General features: G+C 46.3%; 1 protein-coding gene across 1 annotated transcript in view; it reads left to right on the forward strand.

The window, feature by feature from the left end:
- The first annotated feature begins 5,277 nt into the window (after positions 1–5,277).
- The window catches only part of Trmt61 (tRNA methyltransferase 61), a 37,140-nt gene continuing 21,668 nt past the window's right edge, over positions 5,278–20,749 (forward strand). The window contains exons 1-2 of the mRNA XM_075698787.1: positions 5,278–5,814; positions 12,125–12,394. Coding sequence (XP_075554902.1) covers positions 5,487–5,814; positions 12,125–12,394 — 598 coding nt within the window. The 5' untranslated portion in view covers positions 5,278–5,486. The remainder of the gene's footprint in view (positions 5,815–12,124; positions 12,395–20,749) is intronic.

The raw sequence follows: 20,749 nt of genomic DNA on the forward strand, positions 1-20,749 counted from the left end.
CTAGGATCTGCGATGAAAGACTAGTTGCACGTTAATTGCCCGAACGGCATTGCACAGTTGTACGGGGGCAGCTGTGAACAGAATTGGGTGTGGTTACAATGCAGTGCAAAAAGATATATGCATAACTGTTGGTGTTCTTGCATTCGTCTTTTCATCGTCGCCTCTTTTGTTTCAGCGCTGTTTGAAGCTGTGCTTATTATTTTTTCACTACAGCTGGGAGGTTGCCTGCCTGTATGTAACATCTAGTTGGAACGATGCACCTTTTCCTTAAAATTCCTAAAATCCAATGCCATACATTTGTTGGTTTATTATGCACGGTGAGTTGCATTTTCGCAGCAGGAGTGAGACGCTCGTCTTTTATTTATTGTTTTTAATTATTTACAATGGTTTCTGGTGTCCCATCTCGCACCCTGGGTGTCGAGCGTCGAGGACTGCTGTCTCCTTTCGCTTGTTGTTAGTGTGCGTTGCCCGCAGGTCTTCTTTTCCAGTTTTGAAGGGGTAGGACAGCACTCACACGACAATCACATGCTCTCTATAAAGCTACGAGTATGTCATGGGAGGGAGAGACGTTATTTATGGCATGTTTCTTTCTTTTCTTCCAGCCGTGTTTATAAGATATTGTTTCATGCATTTTCTCTAGTAACCTATGAGACAATCTTTTTTTGTTAATTTTTTTTCCATTTTGGGTTCTTGTTTTTCAAGAACACATGTTCATTTATTTCTTGTGTTGTGGTTTCTCTAGAGCCTGTGTTCTGTGCTTGCCTGCATTGATTCAAGTTTGTGATTTGTTCCTCTGAACAGTCAGTTGCTTTTCTTCAGTGTGTGGACATCATGGTTGCTTGTGGTTTTCTGACGGCGCAGTTTGTGTGCATTAATTTGGCCCTAAGGTGTATGCATCTTTTTCTTTTAATTTGCATCTAGCACAGGCAGTCTCAGTAGTTTACACACTTTTTGTTTGTATGAATGAAATTTTCTAATACAAGTGTCTGCTTAAGCTGCTAGTATTGTTGCGCACGTTTTTATAGAATTGTCAAATTGGGAGGTGTAATTCATTCTTATTCTACATCCAATTTTTCTCTCCACCCTTTCTGTCATCAACGCTTTCTCTACTTTCTGTTATTGAGATTTTCATCAATATAGTCCAGATGGGACTTTCATGCTGTTGTAAGCTGGTACAAATTAATTGTAAAAATTCGGTTGTTGCTGTCAGAATTAGAGCTTTGTTCATTTGCAGTGCTTTTTTTTTTTGTGTGTGAATTGTCCTTTTCTGGAGTGCCATTAAAGTTGACCAATTTTCGCGTGTCTTGCGATATACGCAGGACTTCTCTATCGGGCTGTTTTCTGCCTAGTCGTGAATTGCCTTGGAATTTTGATTTTGCATTTTTGTCATGTCCTCAAACAGAAAGGAAATCATTCCATTCATGTTGCTTTTGTGTTGCATTCTTTTTTCTTCGTTTGTTTTATATATATGCACAAACATTTAGTGTTGCCAAATTTGTGACAAACACTTTCCATACTGCAGCAGATAGTGAAATGGAATACTGGCACTTCCAGCAAGCCCCTCTTCATGTAATTATTGAAGTTTACTAGAGGCTTGCCAATATTTTTGTTTCATAGTAAATGTACTGGCATGACATATTATTTCAACAAATTCTTAAGATTAAACACTGTTTTCAGCATAGTGTGCTTGCATTCTGGGTTAGGAAATATCAATTCAGTAAATAGCAGGATATGGATTGCATATTAATTTCATTAAAATTTTGGGTTTAGCCTTCGCTCAGAGATTTAGGATCTTTCATTGCGGAGTATGAGTGACAGAAAAACATTTCAGCCTGCCAGTTAAAATTTTAATGGAGTTTGTGAGTTTAGGATGGCTGTAGCTACGAATGGACAGTAATTTGAAAATGAGTTCCCCTCTAAATGTGGCCCATGATAAAATATTTTAGACAAACCTAGTTAAGAGAATGTACTTTTCATGCAATTAAAATGAAAGTGGCTGAAAGTTTTACTTTAAGTTCGAGAACAGTTTCCAGTTCTTATGCAATCAGAGTTTGTATCTCTCGAAAGGTTCATTGTGGCGGGTCTCTCCAAGAACTGTATCTTGCAGCAAATGAAAAATTCAGCTTCCTGTGGCATGCAATGCGATTGTTCCAGCAAGGTCCTGCTGCATCTGTACTTAACCAAAATGGTTTTCTTAGTTTGTCATTTCTCCGTGCCGTGTACAAAAGCGCGCCATCCTTTTCCACCCAAGTATGATTTTTCACGGTGCTTTCTAACGTGAAAGGTGCCAGGCTATGTATTCGCTACAAGAAGTACAGCTGAGTGTTTGTTTCAAAGTTCCTCAGTCTTGTGTGTGTATCTTCAGTTTTAGTCTTGCTCCAGTTAGCCTATGACCTGCACAGTGGAACCTGAGGCACCCACTGGCTAGTAACTGCAGTGACGCTAATTGGCCTCTCAAACAATCTGAGTAATGTAAAAGCAAGTGCGTGAAAATATACCTCATAGGCAATTTTTAAAATTATCAACCATTGTGATTCCTCAATAGCAACAAGCAATCTCGGAGTTAATTTCCGTTTCGTCACTCTGAGGGCTCTTTATGTACATATATTCGTGCAGAAAGTGCTTCGGTCCATGAGCTTGTGCAAGTGTTTAGTTGGAAGGTGGAGTAGACACTTTCTGATGTGCACATTTTTTTTGTAATAAATGCTGAAGTGTGTTGTACGTTCAAGTCACACTGTACCCTCTTGCCTGCATTTTTTGTAAACAACTGTTCGCCATAGCGCATGCACTGTGTTCAAGAGCAGAAGGTGGCAGGGGCTTTCTGTATTTATGCACTTTAGAAGATATTTTGCTGACAGGCGGAGTTTCCAGAAAAGTGATGTTGTGAGATATCGCAAGTGCAGACTGGGATGAAGCAGCTCCCTGTCCGATTCTCATGAGGATAATATCTGCAAAAAGTGCATCAAATTTACAAGTGTAATGTCATCCTGGGCAGCTCTGCTGTGTTGGCTTGTTAATTTACTGGCTTCTTTGAACTGTCTGCAGAATCTACTGTGGCTGCATGCACGTTGCGATAGTATTGACAGTTTCTCCAGACAACTGTTATTGGTTCCAGAGGTGCATTGTAACTCAACTGTTTTGAAGAGGCCCAAGGCTGCCTCCTGTGTAACTTTTACACCAGCGGAACGATTCCAATATGCATACTGAAGTGTGCACAGATCTAATCAGTGAGCCACTTTTATTGTGGACAGTGCTGAAATAGACAAGAAAAAAGAAGCACACACACACACACACACCACTATGCGTTGGCTGCTCATTCCTCCTGTCTAGTTTCTTTGCTGCTTCCATTAAATGTGCATGACCATCTAGCACAGAAGTTTGCAGTCTCTTGGGTCTTGTTAAGCCAGTACATAAATTACCAAGGCACCACATTAAGAGCTATCAAACAGAAGGCACACATACATAGTTTTGGAGTAGTTGGTAATTTAAGGTGCTGCTTCAGGATAATGAGAAACTTAATTCCACTGAATTCCTATTTGTGCTAAGCTTTCATGGCATCAAAAGTAGGCTGTAGAGCCATTGTGACCCCCCCCTCTCTCTCGCAGAAGTGCTGAAAACTGAAAGTTTTGTGTTATTTCTTTACTGTATCTTCTCCATTCTACATTTGGCTGTACCACAACCAGATTCACTGTTGCTGCGGTTTCATTCTGTTCCACCCTCATTTGAGCACGCATTCTTCTTGGAATTCCTGAACACCGCAACTGTGCTTGCATTCGGGGATAGTGTGCGTAAGAGTGGCAGACGCGCCTCTTGCACCGCTTTTTCTTGCATTGTGTTCTCTGTGTGCTCATGGTGGTGACAGTTGTTGGGTGCATTGTAGTAGGAGGAGAGCACATGCTGTTTATTAGCCTCTCTCTTTTTGGCAATGTACAGAAGCATGTTTACACGCGCACTGGACCCACTTTGTGTATGATAATGTTAACGCCTCACCACCACTCGTCCCCTCTGCGTGGTCTCTCGCATTGGTGTGGGCCTATTTATCGAGTGTATGTACAAGTGTGCATCTGAAGCTGTGTAGATACTATACCTTACTGCTGGTATTTCTATGTACCATAGGAAATAAAGATCATTTTCAACAATGGCGTTGTGTTTCGTGCTGGCTTTGGCTTTCAGGAGGAACAGGCAATCTTTCACAGTGTTTTTCTAGGGAGTCTTGTATGTATTCTCTGTTCTTAGGGGCAAGGCAGTAGTGATACCTTCTGCTTTTCAAAGCAATAAGTATGAAGGTTAGACAAGATGCACAAGGAGGATGGATAGAACGTACCGCTGTTAAATCGCTGCATTTGTTACTTCTAATGTGTGCAGGAAGACATGCATGTCGCATGTCTACACTGCAATGTATGCAGAAGCAAGTAAGCATTTTAAACTGAAAGACCACCCATATCTATATGTATGTATTGACTATGCTGAACGTGCAGAATGTCTTGAGTAGCAAAGAGGCCGCAGGGACGAGGTGTGAAGCGCTACGGGCCCATTCGGCAGTGCGAAACTTTCGTCTGCGGCTTGCTTTCCTACGGGCAGTGAAGACGAGTGTAATGAATTCGCAGGCACTGCGAAGTTGATGTTACTTTATACCTTCGTTGACACATGTCGCAATATAAATTCCCACGAAATATTGTAGGGGCGAAGTGAAGCTGTGCGCATGTCTAGCGGTATCGTTTCTGCACGTTACGTTCACGTACGATTTATCTAGACCCTGCGATACAAGCGCGTGCTTCGCACTTGCATTGCACTCTGCGAAGTTCGATGCAGAGCTGCTTCATTGAAAATCGAAATCGTTCGTATGAGATAGGCTCGCAAGTACTGCCGGGTTTCACCTTTACTTTGTGTCGAATATGTAGTAGTACATTTCCGCCAGTTCAACTGAATAACTTCAAGTGGAGGATATTACTTGTGCGAATAATCACCACGTAGTCCACTTCGCAAATGTGTCACGAATTGGCATACCTTGCAAAATTGCACCGTACATAAAGGAGGAATATTTTGCAAGCGGCCTATATAGATTAGCCGTTTCACCTGATACGTTCCTCTTTCTGGTGTAACCGCTATCAGATATATTGTTGAACTGTCACCGCAACACAAACGGACAAATGTGCATTAATTGAAGAAGGAATATGGGTTACGTGGACCAAAGAAAGAACGTGCAACGCAAGTCACCGTTACAAACGAAACCGAAACTTATTGCAGACGATGCGTATTGTCCTGCCCTCTAGTGCTTATTACCAGCGTTGTTTTTTATCAACGAGCGAGTTCCGGTCACGAGTTACGGTGTTTTGACGGGCACGTTGGGCACGTTGTTGCCGCGTGTTTGCCGGCTGTGTTTCATCGGTCTTTTTCAAAAGTAAAGCGAACACGTCGAGCGCCTCGGAACTGTCCGTCTCGTTTTCGATTGCGCGTCTGTGACCGGCGTTATTTCCCTTCGAGTCATGGCGAACTTTCTCTCGCACGGCAACATCGCCCAGGCGGGCGATACGTGTGTGGTGTACTGCACTTTCGCACACATGTACTCCCTGAAGCTCGCGTGCGGCGAAGTGTTTCAGACAAAGTACGGCGCGCTGAAGCACGACGACGTGATCGGGCGTGCGTACGGCACCAAGGTGCAGTGCTCGCGTGGATACGTGTATGTGCTGCGCGCTACGCCGGAGCTGTGGACACTGACGTTACCGCACAGGACTCAGATTGTCTACACCCGCGACATCAGCCTCGTGACGCTACAACTCGACCTGAAACCCGGGTCGGTCGTCTGCGAAGTCGGTAAGTCCGCCGAAGTCGTCGTGATACGAAGCAGTTGACTGGAACACTCGAATCAGCAAATGATGCCGGAAAGCGACCATCAAAGCTAGCGTGCGGCTCTCTCAGCAGAAGCAGAGAACGTTAAAGTATGGTTTACGTTACCGGTACGCATTAGATACGCCGCGGTAGGCGTGAACGAATGTTCTCGCCTACGCTTTCTCTACCAAAGCTGCACTGTGGTTCCCGGGCCGCAAGCCAGCGCAACCATTGTGTGAGTTATGTTGCTAATGCAGTTACAAGCTCTGCGTACCCGCCGTGGTTACTTAGTGCCTGCGCTGTTGGACTTCTAAGCACGAGGTCGCGGGATGGAATCCCGGCCACGGCGGCCGCATTTCGATGGGGCGAAATGCGAAAACACCCGTCTACTTATATTTAGGTGTGTGTTAAAGAACCCCAGGTGGTCCAAATTTCCGGAGTCCCCTACTACGGCGTGCCTCATAAACAGAAAGTGGTTTCGGCACCTAGAACCCAATACTACTACTACTACTACTACTACTACTACTACTACTACTAATAAATACTACCTCTGCATACCGAGCAAATCACGGAGGGGCAAGGACATGGCTTGCCGTGTACACAAACTATTGTATGCGTGCGTCATTTCTTCACATAAACACTATGACGCCTAGCAGGGCGGTGAAATACGTCTTGTGAAAGTGTGTGAATACGTCTTATGAAAGCGCGTGCTTGTGGCCCTTTACTACATACACCACATACACGGTTTGTCTAAATGCGCTGCCCCCACTGCGGAGGCCACTGTTCTGACCCATACGCTTAGTGAGGATGGCCCCACATGTAACTGCTCACAACTAACACATTAGTACTGCACCCATGTGGAGCCTACATCTTGGAAAAGCTGTAAGCTGGTTAGCCCCATCGTAGTACTATGCAAACCATGTAATCTGGCAAACCTAGTCCATACTGGTGAATAAGTACTTGGTGTACTGCTGTGGTGCTTTTGGTAATATTTCTCAAACCAGAGCTTCGTTTACATCCTTCTTTTTTGGCACACGAACATCCTATAACACTACAAGAAGAAATGGAAATACTACCTCGTATCACACAAAAGAATAAGAAGGGAACAAGCAGTAATATAACGAAGACTACAGACAGGAACACGCATGCACGTAACTCTGTTACATGCAGCGCACCCTGCAACATATTGGAGAGACTACAAATACGGCACAGCACCCTCTACCACATGGTAAGGGAACACAAACAATCCGACGGCACCAAAAGTACAGCAGACATCAGAAGACCAGTGGTAGGCTCGGCTGATGTGCCGGGACCCTGAGGACCAGCTTCGGCTGGTGGACAGAACCAGGCTGTAGAGTGCCGTGGTTTCCTGTAATAAGGAGGCCATCCACCTAGGGCAACACTAGCCTGCTTGTTAAAATAAAGTTTATTTAGAAACCAGCTGAAGAATAAGAGTCTTGCAGATCTGTGCACGTTAGTCTTTACAGAGTTATGCCCCTCTAATAGCGAGCTAGCCAGAAGGTGAGGTTAAAAGCAACAAAACCCATAAAAACATCACCGTTAACCCTTTACTATACTTGTGATTTATTATTAATATTATTTCTGGTGATGGGAGCAACTGTAACACTAATCGTAATGCAGTAGAATGATTTTTTTTTTGTTGTTTTTGACATTGCACGTTGTCCTCTTTCGCACTTCTCTAAGAACACTTGGCGCCATGTAGCACTGCTGTGACGAAGCTTCCGAAATGCATTGTGCGTTGGTGTGTGCGAATGCATAGAAATGCATCATACAGCAACTGGGCTCCTCTCCTGTGCTTCTTTCTGGATACCCCTCACCACCTAGTGGCACTGCCGAGAAGTCTGCCAGTGGCCTCCGAGATGAGGCAGTACACTCCGGCACTTGGTAATGCTGAGAATCATTCCCTCACTTGGCATACACCCAGTAGCGCACACCCAGTGCATTCATGAAGCAGCTTGCTGAAGCATTGGTGTGAAAGACATTCATTGAAAAGCTGCGCATACTTGGTGCATTTGTGGTGTAGCCTGCTAGAGCGTTGTGTTGCTGTCATTGAGGAACCCTTGTGTTATGGGTTTGATTTTGCTCTGCATCGGGGAAATTCAAGGGGTCTTCTTCATCATTGTAGAGCAGCACATGCCTAGACCAAAACAGGCATCAAAGGTGCTCATTGAAGAGCAGCACACACCTACAGGCAGATACCCAGTTGCCCAAGTTGACATCAAAGAGGTACCTTGGAGACCAGCACAGACTGAATGGCACATACAAAGCGCTCCAAGTTGGCGTCAAAAATTTTGTTTGAACAGCCGCACCTGCCCAGTCCTGCATCTGCTATGACCCATGTCGGCAGGGAAAATGTTTATTGAAGAGTGGCATATATACACACATTGCGAAATGCTCAGTAACCCAAGTTGTCCCTACGGTTGGTTTCGAACCCTGTTCCCTAAGCCCAGCAAAGTGATGCGCTACTCATTCGACCATGAACTACCCAGTGACTTAGGTAGGTGGGAAAAAGGTTAGGTGCAAATGTACATTGATAGAAACATACATAAATGCATACTTGCTCCCGGAAAGTGCATCAAGTACTCCAAGGATTCTAACACATAAAAAAACAGGTGTGTTGCAAATTTGCAGTGGATAGCCACTGGTAATTTCTATATGTTAGAATACATGCTAAGGCAAGGAGAGCAGATCAAGGTGGAAGGGACGATAGTGATTGGACATTTCATAGAGGCTTTTTTCTTGCAATGGACTTAATATAGGCTGATTTTTCCTGTGTGAAGCTAGGGCTACTTCTGGGATTTATTTTGTATTAGGAATATCGATTGCAGGAGATGTAGACATTCATGATAAATATCAATGGCAACTGACATGCTGCGGCTTGTGTGTATTTTGTAGGCACAAGGATAATGTGCGTGACAAGCGCATAATGAAGGCCGGTACCCATAGACACAAGTGCTTGAAATGTTCAAAAGTATTTATTGGTAAAGGCTGTCAAGGCAACCATCATAGGTGTGAACCCTTCTGTTTCTTTTGTATTGCTTCATTGATGTTGCTGTGCTGTAATATTATATTCATGAAATATGCTTGAGACATCTGCACCATAAATATTTTTATGCTGTAGACCAGTCTTGCCTTCACCATGTTTATTTATTTGTGTTTGTTTTATATCTGTCCGTGTTTAGAACTGATGGAAGCAAAAGACGTGCTCTTCTCGCGTAGTTAATGGCATGATGCAGCTAATAACACTAGGCATTTAAGTTAAATCTTTCTGTCTGGTTTAATTAGACTTCCCTCTTTTTGTCATGTTATGTACTGTAGCTAAATCAAGAAAAGCACATGTAATGACAACTTAAACACGCAGATGTTATGGCTTTCACATATCTGATGTGCAAAGGGGTCCATGCCCCCCCTTCGTTCCTTATTCAAATGCAATTTCCTCCGCTTATTCAAGCAATACTCGCTCTGCTTAGCCCAGCATGGCTTCACACCTATTCGTTGGTAATTACCTCATGGTTTATATTTGTAGCATATATAAACATTACTGTTACCAGGTAGACGCTCCAGCAAACCGGCCCATATAAACACTGCATGTTGACCTCCAAAGTAGTGCCACTTTGTGCACTACTGTTGTGTATAATCATGTTTATTACATGGTTATACATTATAACACATATACATGTAATGCTGCCTCGTAGGTATTTCTAATGCATGCAGACCTCCTAAAGGGGGCCCGGAACACTTTTTTAACATAAGAAAATGTTGCCGATCTGTACTTGAGATTTCTGGGAACATTAGAGCCGAATATTATTGCTTTACGTGTCATAGGGAATTTACAGTCTCCCGTCAAAAAGGCCAGTCAAGAATCGCTTGCTCTCTCCTTTGCAATGTCATCAGCAGCTACGTAGAAAACAGGCCTAACATGCATTGGCAGATCTTGTGATCGTAAGAACATTCTTAGTAATACAATTATCGCTAGTATTAAGTCAATTAGATAACCATAGACATCTCTGTGATTTCGAACAGACTGTTTTAATCGCGCCGCTGGCGCGAGTTGTTGGGAACTCGGCGCTGACGCCCGTTGTTGCACCTGGGTCGCAAGCCCCAAGGGTAGCGTTGGCCTGGCGGCCTGGGGTACAACTGGAAGCATCCGAAGGTCCCGGCAAAGCATGAGTCGACTGGTAACAACAAAACAACTTGTTTTATTCTAACATCGCAAAGAGTTGGCGGTCAGGTTGACCGAAGTAGAGAGACGGGAGTGCACGTTACTCAACAGAAGAAATCGGAGCCCTCTTCTTGGCGTCCGGGGGCAGCTGCTTTTATACTCTCGCAGTTGAGGGCAAGAAGGAACCCCTCTATAGACGAGCACGTGACTGTGCCGCTCGGGCACAAAGGGATAAGGTGGCGCAGCCGTCGTGTCGGCGCCACTCGGGCACAATGGGAAGAGGTGGCGCAGCTGTCGTGCCGGCGCCTGTCAGACCCCCTCGCTTCACAGTTGTTGGGAGCTCCTCTCCCCGGCTGCCGCGCTTCGACAAGCGTGGGCACGAATATGCACATACACTCACACACGCACATGAAGACACGTGGCATTGGAACATGCCTGGACGCGCTTGGCAGGGAGGCGTAGCGGCGGCGCCGAACGGGCCAAAATGTCTGCCGCTTTGAACGAAGCCCCGGCGTCCGTTGCATCCGCGCCGGCTATACCGCGCGTCGTAGGCGAAACGTAACAAGACCAAGAAAGAAGTATTTCGTTTTTGCACTTTCCGTCTATACATGACAACTGCACGTAGCTGCGTTTGCTGCGCGTGGCCTCTGCGATCACACCGGCTTGCTGCGTAGCATAGACGTTGCGGCCGCCACAAGGTGCCACCACAAACCCTCTCGACGTATCTCGACGTAGGGTGCCTCGATGCCGAGGCACCATACCTCGACGGCGAGACGCCGTGACAATCGCATTATCTGATTGGTCTCTGTGGGTCGCGTAGATCCAGGTGCATGTGCGAAGAAGCCTGAGCACCCATTTTGCGTCTAGAGAGCGCAGCACAGGCCTGAACCGGAAGTAGCATGGTGAGGAAAAACAAAACAACAAAAAGGCCCAACTTTTGGCCAAGGCTTTGTTGCCTTGCTATCCCCCCTGTGTAACTTCCAGCGTTGCTAGTGGAGACGAAATGGGAGGAGAAGCCACGTGCATCGTTTGCGATAACTACCTCCAACCTCGCTTACACTTGAACGATTCGAAAAAAAAAAATTGTGGCAGGTGATTCGTGAGGTGACGTCCTTTAATAGTGAGGCCATTCTATGATTTGTTAGAAAAGTGCTTCAGGACCACTTTAATTAATGGAATAGTGCATGGTATTCACCACCCTCTTGGACATTTCTCATATTTGGCTTGCCTCCGTTCGCGAGCCGCTTCGTACGTGCCCTTTCCAGGACCAATCCCTCAGTATGGGTACGGGACATTGTGACACAAGGGTGACATTGTGACACTGTGACACATTACGTATGTGACGTCTTTGCATTCCTCACCATTCTCGGCACACAATGATCAAACATCGCCTTGGTTCTTGTAACAGTGCTGCATCTCCAATTCAAAGTGTACACTCATCCGCCTCAACTGGTGTTTGCATTTCAGCATTGTTTGTGAAGAGTGCAGTGTATAAACATTCTGTGACATTAAAGTTGTGACCTTTCCAGTGTATGAGCGGTAAATTAGATTACACATTGCATCAAACGAGAATAAGGACAATCGCGGGTATCATGTTTACTTGTATACCATTAGCTGTTTCACGGTAGCATTGCTTCACATAGATTCTAACATGCACATTGGATTTGCATATTTTTTTTTTACGTCAAGCACCATACATTACCTTCATCTTTGTGGTTGACACAGACAGCTACAGGTGACAAGTCTGTGCCAGTGTTGGTCACTGCTGCTGCTACCTCACTCAAAACATCTTTCAGATTCCGTGCGTTGGATTTTCTGCTTTTTTCATCTTTACCTGTTGACCGAGAAATTGTTGCCCGGTTTATGCATGTCATAGGCAGTTCTTTTTTCTGCATTTTCAATCTGTATGTGCCTCTCCCCAATCACATTGATGGCATTTCCTTGTTTATGGAAGCTTGTTTATGGTATTAATGGCATGTTAGAATGCTGACCTGCCAATTTGTATATGTTTTGCTTTAAGGGACACCGGTACCTACACGAAATCATGGAATGTGACTTTCTAGCAGAACAAGCGCTGATAGCTTTCATTTTTGCACCCTTTCTTTTCTGCAGGCACTGGCAGTGGTTCAATGACACATGCCTTGGCCCGGACTGTGGCACCGAATGGACACGTGTACACGTTCGACTTCCATGAACATCGTGCCCAGGTGGCCCAGAAGGAATTTCAAGAGCATGGCCTGGACTCGGTTGTGACTTCTGCACATCGCGATGTCTGTCAAGATGGTTTTGGCATTGAGGGACTCGCTGATGCCGTCTTTCTGGACTTGCCTCATCCCTGGAAAGCTGTGGATGCTGCTGCTGCAGCGCTGAAACCAGGCTGTGGTGAGTAGAACAGTTTAAATAGTTTTTCAGCTGTGCTGGTTACGGGCTTTCCCACGCACACCATGACTTGCATGTATCATTGGCCTAGCCAGGAATTTCTTCTGGTTGATGGGGAGGGGGAAGAGGGAGAGGGGAACGTGTCTGGAGTGCTCCCCACCTCCTGGCTACGTCCCTGCCATATAAACAAAAAAACTTGCACGCTCTGCATACTAAAGATACTAAATAACCATCAACAGAACCTAGTGGTTATGGTTATTCATCTCTCGTATATAGTCACAATAACAACTTGGTGCTTTTAACCATGGAGGAAGGAAAAAAGAAACCGTGGAGGACCGCTACATGGCAATGTTGAATCCTAGTCATAAAAAAAATATATAAACCTAAGGCTCATGGGAAATAGGCTCTCACCACGTGATACGCAACCGGTAACTTGTAGCCGCCGAGAGTGCAGTAGAGAGAGCGAGTGCCTTGGGTCGATTGTGACAGGCTGTCATTAAGGGCAACTGCGAACCAAACAATATCTTAAGGGGTTTGGCAAACATGGGAGGGCCAACTTTCCAGTAGTCAACGCGCACGTAGGTTCCGGAGGGGAGGCGTCAGAGGACGTTGGATTCAAGGCTAGCAGTCTGTTCTACTTGTTTCCTTTCCTCAACGCTTTTAACTGCGGACAGTAGTGCAGAAACCTAGAGGTATAGCAGCTACCACATTTAAGGCAGGAGTATGTCAGGTAATTTCGAGCAGGGCGCGAATGGCCGACCTTCTTGTTGTACACAATAGTATCGTACGTCATTCTTGTGCATCTATATGTACGTCAATAACCGAAATTGGGAAATCTACGCATAAATTTGCCAGGAAAACAAATTTTTATATTGTAAATATTGTGCAGCTCCCATGCACTGTGGAAACGAATGTTAATGCGAAGCATTTTACGGGTACCTGGCAATCTAGCCTCGTTTGGTGTAGCGCGAATCGTTACGAAATGGCGCAAACATATTCGTGTGTGTCTGATGCGAGCGAGAGCGGGTGATGGCGGCAAGACGACGGCACGATGACGACGACCATGTCGTGAAGAATACAGCACGACGATGAGGGCTAGGCATCGAAGACGAGTGAGCAACGACAACGACGTAGTACCGTTTCTTGCTCGTTGCGACCTGGATCGATTTCGGTCGCATGCGACCGAAATCGCACTTCCGGCTCGATGACATCATGTTAAACAGCTTTAGGGCGAAAAGGAAGCATATATCCTGTTTAGATATGAGTAATAATAAGAATATGATATATATATATATATATATATATATATATATATATATATAGAGACATCTTGCTTGCACGAGTCCTATTTAGATATGAGTAATAATAAGAATATGATATATATATATATATATATATATATATATATATATATATATATATATATATATATATATATATATATATATATATATAGACATCTTGCTTGCACGAGGGAGGCGGCGCTCACTATTGATGTAACGCCTGCATTAGCTCACCCCTTACGGCAGGGCACATCTGGGAGAAATCGGGTTTAATCAGAGCATAAAGATTGTACAGGGTGCAAAAGTCAGGAATTGTCTTTTACCCGAAAACGAAGGACCCTAAATGTACACAATCGTGATCGGCAGAGAAAAAAATTGCCGACGATTACGTTACTTCCTAATGCGAAATTTGAGCGCAGCAAATAAGCTGTTTCACCTTTTCGATAGATTGAGGCAAAGAAATCGAGCAACACATGTATGCGCTATCACAGAATTTTTTTTTTATTTTTCACACGTATTCCTTTAACAAAGACTCCACTAACAGTTCTTGACAGTCATGAAGGAAGCTTTGTGGTCGGAGAAATAGACTGATATATGTTCGACTTGGTACACCAATGCTTGATTCTCAAAGACGAGATCAATACAAGTGCCTCGCGAGGTTGTCACAGCCGTGGGACGCGTTACGAGCGAGAGGAACGGGATGTTCTCCCGCATAAGTGTTAGGAAATTGCTGTTTGTCTTTATGTCAAGCCGCCACCGATCTGGCTCTCTGATTGCCACCGCACAGGGCGAACGGCAGCTGCAATTTCGGCTCGGGCGGTGCACATATACAGATCCGCCGCCACCGATCTGGCTCTCTGATTGCCACCGCACAGGGGTTGCATTGGAGGAGGAGCGAAGAAAGGAATTAAGTTCGAGCCGGCGCTTTGACAACCGGAGACTCGCAGGAAGAGGGGGGAGGGGGGCGGCGTGTACACCCAGCGGCAAACGATGGGGGCAGAAGCGCGCGCAGCAAGCGGACAACACGATAAAGGGAGGAGGGAAGAGATAGCAGCGACTGACTGATGCCGCTGACGCCGATAGTGAGTCAACCCCAGCTGCGGAGTTGGTTTCAGGGACAACGAATAACCGGCGCGTCGGCAACTGAAGAGCACCCTATCCGCCACACAAGAACAGGGGGGGGGGACCCTTTCCTCCTCTTTCTGCATGGCGGCGACGGTGTTCTATGCAGTCACGTTATCTTGACTCTCTAGCGGCGTCAGCGGCATCCAGCGGTATCAGTCGGTCGCTGCTAGCGCTGGGGGGATGAAAGGGGGGCGGAGCTGGTTACGAGGCCGACGACGACGCCGACGCGAAACCCAGGAACGGACGCCAAAGAGCTGCGCTCTAAAAAAAAGTCGCAGTTTCGTCGGAAAGGCGAAGCACCGATTGCTATAGCAAATTAGTAGACAGCTGTATAAAATAAGGATAGTAGGTTTATCGGCCGTATGGACTTTTATAAACATTCGCTTACTAACTAAATTAGCAAGCATGGTGTCACGCGCGCATAGGTATACATGAACACATCTCACTCGACGGCCGCGGAAACTCGCTGTCAAAACGCCGGAGTGAGGAATCGCAGCAGCAGCTGGCGAATCGATCTTCGTGCATCTCTCGCTTCAACGCGAACTAAACGTCGAAAGCATAGCGCATACGAAGCTACCGGCACTACGCGCACTCTGCAAACATCGCAGATCGCTTTGAAGATGAGGCCCGAGCGGGCGCGCACTTTGGACACGTCGCAGATCGCTTTCCAGATACGGCGCCCGCACGGCCGCGCCATAAGCAGCATTCGCTCATTCGCTAGAGATAAGTGCAATCCTCCCTCCCTTAAGGCCCCTTAAACTTCGTAGTGCCGCGCTTTGAAGAACGCCGCCTCCTCCTCGCGCGCTCAGGCCGAAGCCGACGCCGCGTCGCTATTGGCCTAATAGCATCACGTGGGCCCTCGCGCCGTGCATCAGCGCCATTTTCGCTCGAGAAGCGTCTACGCAGTCGCGAGGAGCGCATGTTGGCGCCGTTGCTACGTTCGTGCAGTGTAGGCGGCGCCACGGTCGAGGAGGAAGCGGGAAAGAGAGGAGAAACGAGGAGTGAAGGCGGAGGAGAGTGTCGCTACTTTACGAAGTTTAAGGGGTTTTAGCCCTGTCTTCTCCGCCTTCCTCGCTCGTGCACGCGATGCAGCCGCATTCGCCAGCCTACATTCACACGCTTTCACTTGCACATACGCCATACGGCGCGGTGACGATATTATTGCCCTTGGACTTTGTACGGAGCCTCACGGCGACGGCAGAAATGCGCCTGGAGTGTCCATATAGTTACAATCGCACTAAAGAAAAAAAAGCCTTGCACCACATGCTAGCTTAACAATAATTAGAAGCCTTTCAGGGAACATAAGTGCATGGTTGTAAAGAGGGCAAACTGCTTACCACAAAATAAAAAAGAAACTGCGGACTGGCTAACACCTGTTGCGTTGTTTATTGTGATGTGGAATGGCCCCGATAATTTCGTGCGGTGACTGATTACGAAGCCTATATCCACGATGGTTGCGCTATGAATGAACGTTGTAAACTATGTCTCGTTAGTCCGCTTTCTCTCGTTCTTTGCGACACTTTACCAACACGCACAGTTGACGATCGTTCTGAAGAGTAATTCGCAATGTAACCTCTGTCTGGGCCAGAGCTCGAGAATTCTAATCCGTTTAACGTACCGAAGGACGGATACTCTCTCGTCAAGCTTAGACAGAATGCGTCCTCAACTCGCCTCGTGATCGTCTCCTTGCTTGTCCTATAGTGTTGTTTTCTGGCGCCGTTCGTTGCCATAACGAACCAACCAGCCCAGCAATACGTTTTGATCCTCAGCTGCTGGGGAGGATCAGGTAACAGCAGATTTGTTGAAGGATGGTGGACAGATTGTTCTAGAGAAACTGGCCACCCTCTATACGCAATGCCTCATGACCTCGACCGTACCGGAATCTTGGAAGAACGCTAACATAATCCTAATCCATAGGAAAGGGGACGCCAAAGACTTGAAAAATTATAGACCGATCACCTTACTGTCCGTTGCCTACAAAGTATTTACTAAGGTAATTGCAAATAGAATCAGGAACACCTTAGACTTCTGTCAACCAAAGGACCAGGCAGGATTCCGTAAAGGCTACTCAACAATAGGCCATATTCACACTATCAATCAAGTGATAGAGAAATGTGCAGAATATAACCAACCCTTATATATAGCTTTCATTGATTACGAGAAAGCGTTTGATTCAGTCGAAACCTCAGCAGTCATGGAGGCATTACGGAATCAGGGTGTAGATGAGCCATATGTAAAAATACTGGAAGATATCTGTAGCGGCTCCACAGCCACCGTAGTCCTCCATAAAGCAAGCAACAAAATCCCAATAAAGAAAGGCGTCAGGCAGGGAGATACGATATCTCCAATGCTATTCACAGCGTGTTTACAGGAGGTATTCAGAGACCTGGATTGGGAAGAATTGGGGATAAAAGTTAATGGAGAATACCTTAGTAACTTGCGATTCGCTGATGATATTGCCTTGCTTAGTAACTCAGGGGACCAATTGCAATGCATGCTTACTGACCTGGAGAGGCAAAGCAGAAGAGTGGGTCTAAAAATTAATCTGCAGAAAACTAAAGTAATGCTTAACAGTCTCGGGAGAGAACAGCAATTTACAATAGGCAGCGAGGCACTGGAAGTCGTAAGGGAATACATCTACTTAGGGCAGGTAGTGACGGCGGATCCGGATCATGAGACGGAAATAATCCGAAGAATAAGAATGGGCTGGGGTGCGTTTGGCAGGCATTCCCAAATCATGAACAGCAGGTTGCCATTATCCCTCAAGAGAAAAGTATATAATAGCTGTGTCTTACCAGTACTCACCTACGGGGCAGAAACCTGGAGGCTTACTAAAAGGGTTCTACTCAAATTGAGGACGACACAACGAGCTATGGAAAGAAGAAAGATAGGTGTAACGTTAAGGGATAAGAAAAGAGCAGATTGGGTGAGGGAACAAACGCGAGTTAATGACATCTTAGTTGAAATCAAGAAAAAGAAATGGGCATGGGCAGGGCATGTAATGAGGAGGGAAGATAACCGATGGTCATTAAGGGTTACGGACTGAATCCCAAGGGAAGGGAAGCGTAGCAGGGGGCGGCAGAAAGTTAGGTGGGCGGATGAGATTAAGAAGTTTTCACGGACGGCATGGCCACAATTAGTACATGACCGGGGTTGTTGGAGAAGTATGGGAGAGGCCTTTGCCCTGCAGTGGGCGTAACCAGGCTGATGATGATGATGATGATGATGATGATGATGCTGCCGAACACGAGGTCGTGGGGGTTGGGTTTGAATGCTAGAAGGTGGTCGAATTAATCGGGAGCACTCCACCCCTCCTTGCCCCACGATGGCATCTCTCTAAGAGCACCCTGAGTTGCATTTACGAAGTACAGCGGCGCAAACGGACCGGACAGAGGCGATCGAGGCGATGGGACGGCGCTTGTCCCTTCATTCGCTTGGGCGGTTTTGTACTCGATGCAGCTGGTGCTAAACTCGCCCAGCTTTTTGCGTAACCTCGGGCCGTTGAATCATTTTCGGGTCGTTTTTCGCCATCCGGTGAGCATATCTTTTTGAGAGATTATTGACCGATTGGTTTGAGCATATGAGATATGTCTGCCCACACTCACGATATGGTCGGGAAGCTACCACAAGTGTGCATTGAGGGCAGTGAAGAAGCAAACAAAGCTGAATTTGCTCGTGGTATTGATAAAAAGTTTATAACTTTACCGCTTAGGGACCAACTCTGTTAAACATGAACTCGGCTCAGTCAGCAAAAAGAAATTTAAAATATATAGGAATCTGTAGTTTCTGTTCAAAAAACTTCCTGTAGTAAAAATAGAAACGTTCTGTTTTTGTCTTTTCACATTTATTTTTGACTGCGTACTTTAGGCTGGTGCGCACACGTGGTTCGTGACCTGAAAGTATCGGGTGCGCAGCGGTAAAGAAAGGAAACGTATGAAGAGAGCTGGCGATCGATTGCTGTTTGGGGACAGTATAAGCAGTGTCCAAGTCATGCCTACGGCGAAAGAGATAGCTCTCTCGGAGTAAGAAAAAACCGAAACTCGGAGGCCAAGCATTTCTGTACTGCAAGAGCAGGAAGCTATCGCGGGAGCCGGAAACACGTCATGATCGCCATGTTGTGGATACTACCTGTCGGTAAGCTTCAAAGGGGGCGTTATCGAATGTAGTGCCTTTTGTCGCGCAATGCTGCGAAGAACCCGTAGGTTCTTTTCTGTTTTCAGTGTTTGATATTCGTTTATTTGCGTTATAAGCGTTCTGTTGTTCTTTACGAGTTAGCTAGGCCCTGTCGCGTGTCATCGCTTGTGTCACGGAGCCATTGCTTCGCACAGCCACAACCTGCTCACCGTTGCAGGTGCTGAAAAAGAGGCAAGCACTGTTGCAGGTTTTTCTCGCATGACTCAAGAGCAGTGAACAGTGTTTAGAGGCTGTACGCGCGTTATCTGAAGTACTTGCTTTACCTTCTTTTTCTACTTGCAAGATTAGCGAACGCTGTAAATCTAGCGCGTTAATTGTAAGCAAGCAAGCAAGCAAGCAAACAAGCAAGCAAGCAAGCAAGCAAGCAAGCAAGCAAGCAAGCAAGCAAGCAAGCAAGCAGGCAAGCAAGCAAGCAAGCAAACCATTTGTCAGGCACTTCCACCGTTTCGCTTTTACCTTGAACACGCCATTCTCAACACCGTATGTACCAGGCTTGATAGCGGCGCTAAATTAAGGGCGAGCATTTCTGACGTCTTGAGACCGGCTTAAACAGGGAATATGCCCATTCAACCCCACCCGTCGACTGAACAATAAACAAAACATCGCCAGGGGTGTTCAGTATTTCGCTAAACCTGTAAGCGCGAGCATGTTGTCGGAATGGTTTGACGACACTGTAGGGGTACTAAAACGGCGCCGTCTCTCCTGGGCGCTTCCCTTTCCTTCCTAGACGCCGGCGTCACGACAGCACAATTTATAGCGCTGCATAAGAAGTACTGATTAGAAAAGAAAGCTTGCTTTTGTCCATGTTTCAAGCCATTCCGGATATGACTGCGCAGATGGGTCTGGATGGCGTCTATACGCGCCTCGCTGCCCCGTAATCGATATTAGATGGTTTAATCGCCTCGCTGTGGAGCTGTGTAAAGTTAGGTACGACATATCCAAGTCCATTTCGCAGCGCTAACGAGTCGTCGTGGCATTTGCTTGGAATGTGCGATCGTTGCTCGTGCACTTCTGTTCCTGAGAGTCGTGCGTGATGTTTTTTTCTTTTATTTCTGCTCAGAGGCCGGTCTGGGATATAGCCGTCGTATAGATTCACCCATTATTCACGTTAACGAGGAGTCGACGCTAATAATGATAATGCTCGACTGCTCGAGGTGTTCATTTGGACCCGCGATGTGGGCCACCCACGATACGTATACGCGTTTGTGGGGGACAGGAAGCTCGGCGGCTGGAGCACGAGTTTGTTAACTTGAAATGTTGAGCAAATTAGTTATGATTCATACTTAAAAGACCAGCGCAAGAAGGCGCATGCAGTAAAAGGAACTCACATATATATGTACGTGAGCTCGTGCTATGCTTCATGATGCTTCGGCCCGCGTTTTTGTCTTCTTCTTTTGTCTGCATCCGTATGCGACAGGCTTTAAGTATAGAGCCGGAGCTACATGTGATGCAGTGAAGGGGAAGGTTAAATTGAGTAGGATAAATGGCCAACACTCAACTACTGCGTTCCAATAACATGAACGGCCTAGTTATATAGAACACGTCGGCGGCGTCGGTTTCGACGCCACCCAAACGTACGACGCAGAGACGGAGTGATTGCTGCCTGGCCACGATCGACTTCGCTAACTGCAGAAAAGAGGGGATATCACCGTGTAATAAACCCAAAGGGCACCGAAACGTGCGGGAACGAGCGTCTACAACGTGCGCGGAATACGTACGACGCAGGTAGCATTTACGCATGTGAGCGCAGCGCGCT

The sequence above is a fragment of the Dermacentor variabilis genome, chromosome 7, assembly GCF_050947875.1.
Source record: "Dermacentor variabilis isolate Ectoservices chromosome 7, ASM5094787v1, whole genome shotgun sequence".
In the NCBI taxonomy this organism is placed as follows: Eukaryota; Metazoa; Arthropoda; class Arachnida; order Ixodida; family Ixodidae; genus Dermacentor; species Dermacentor variabilis.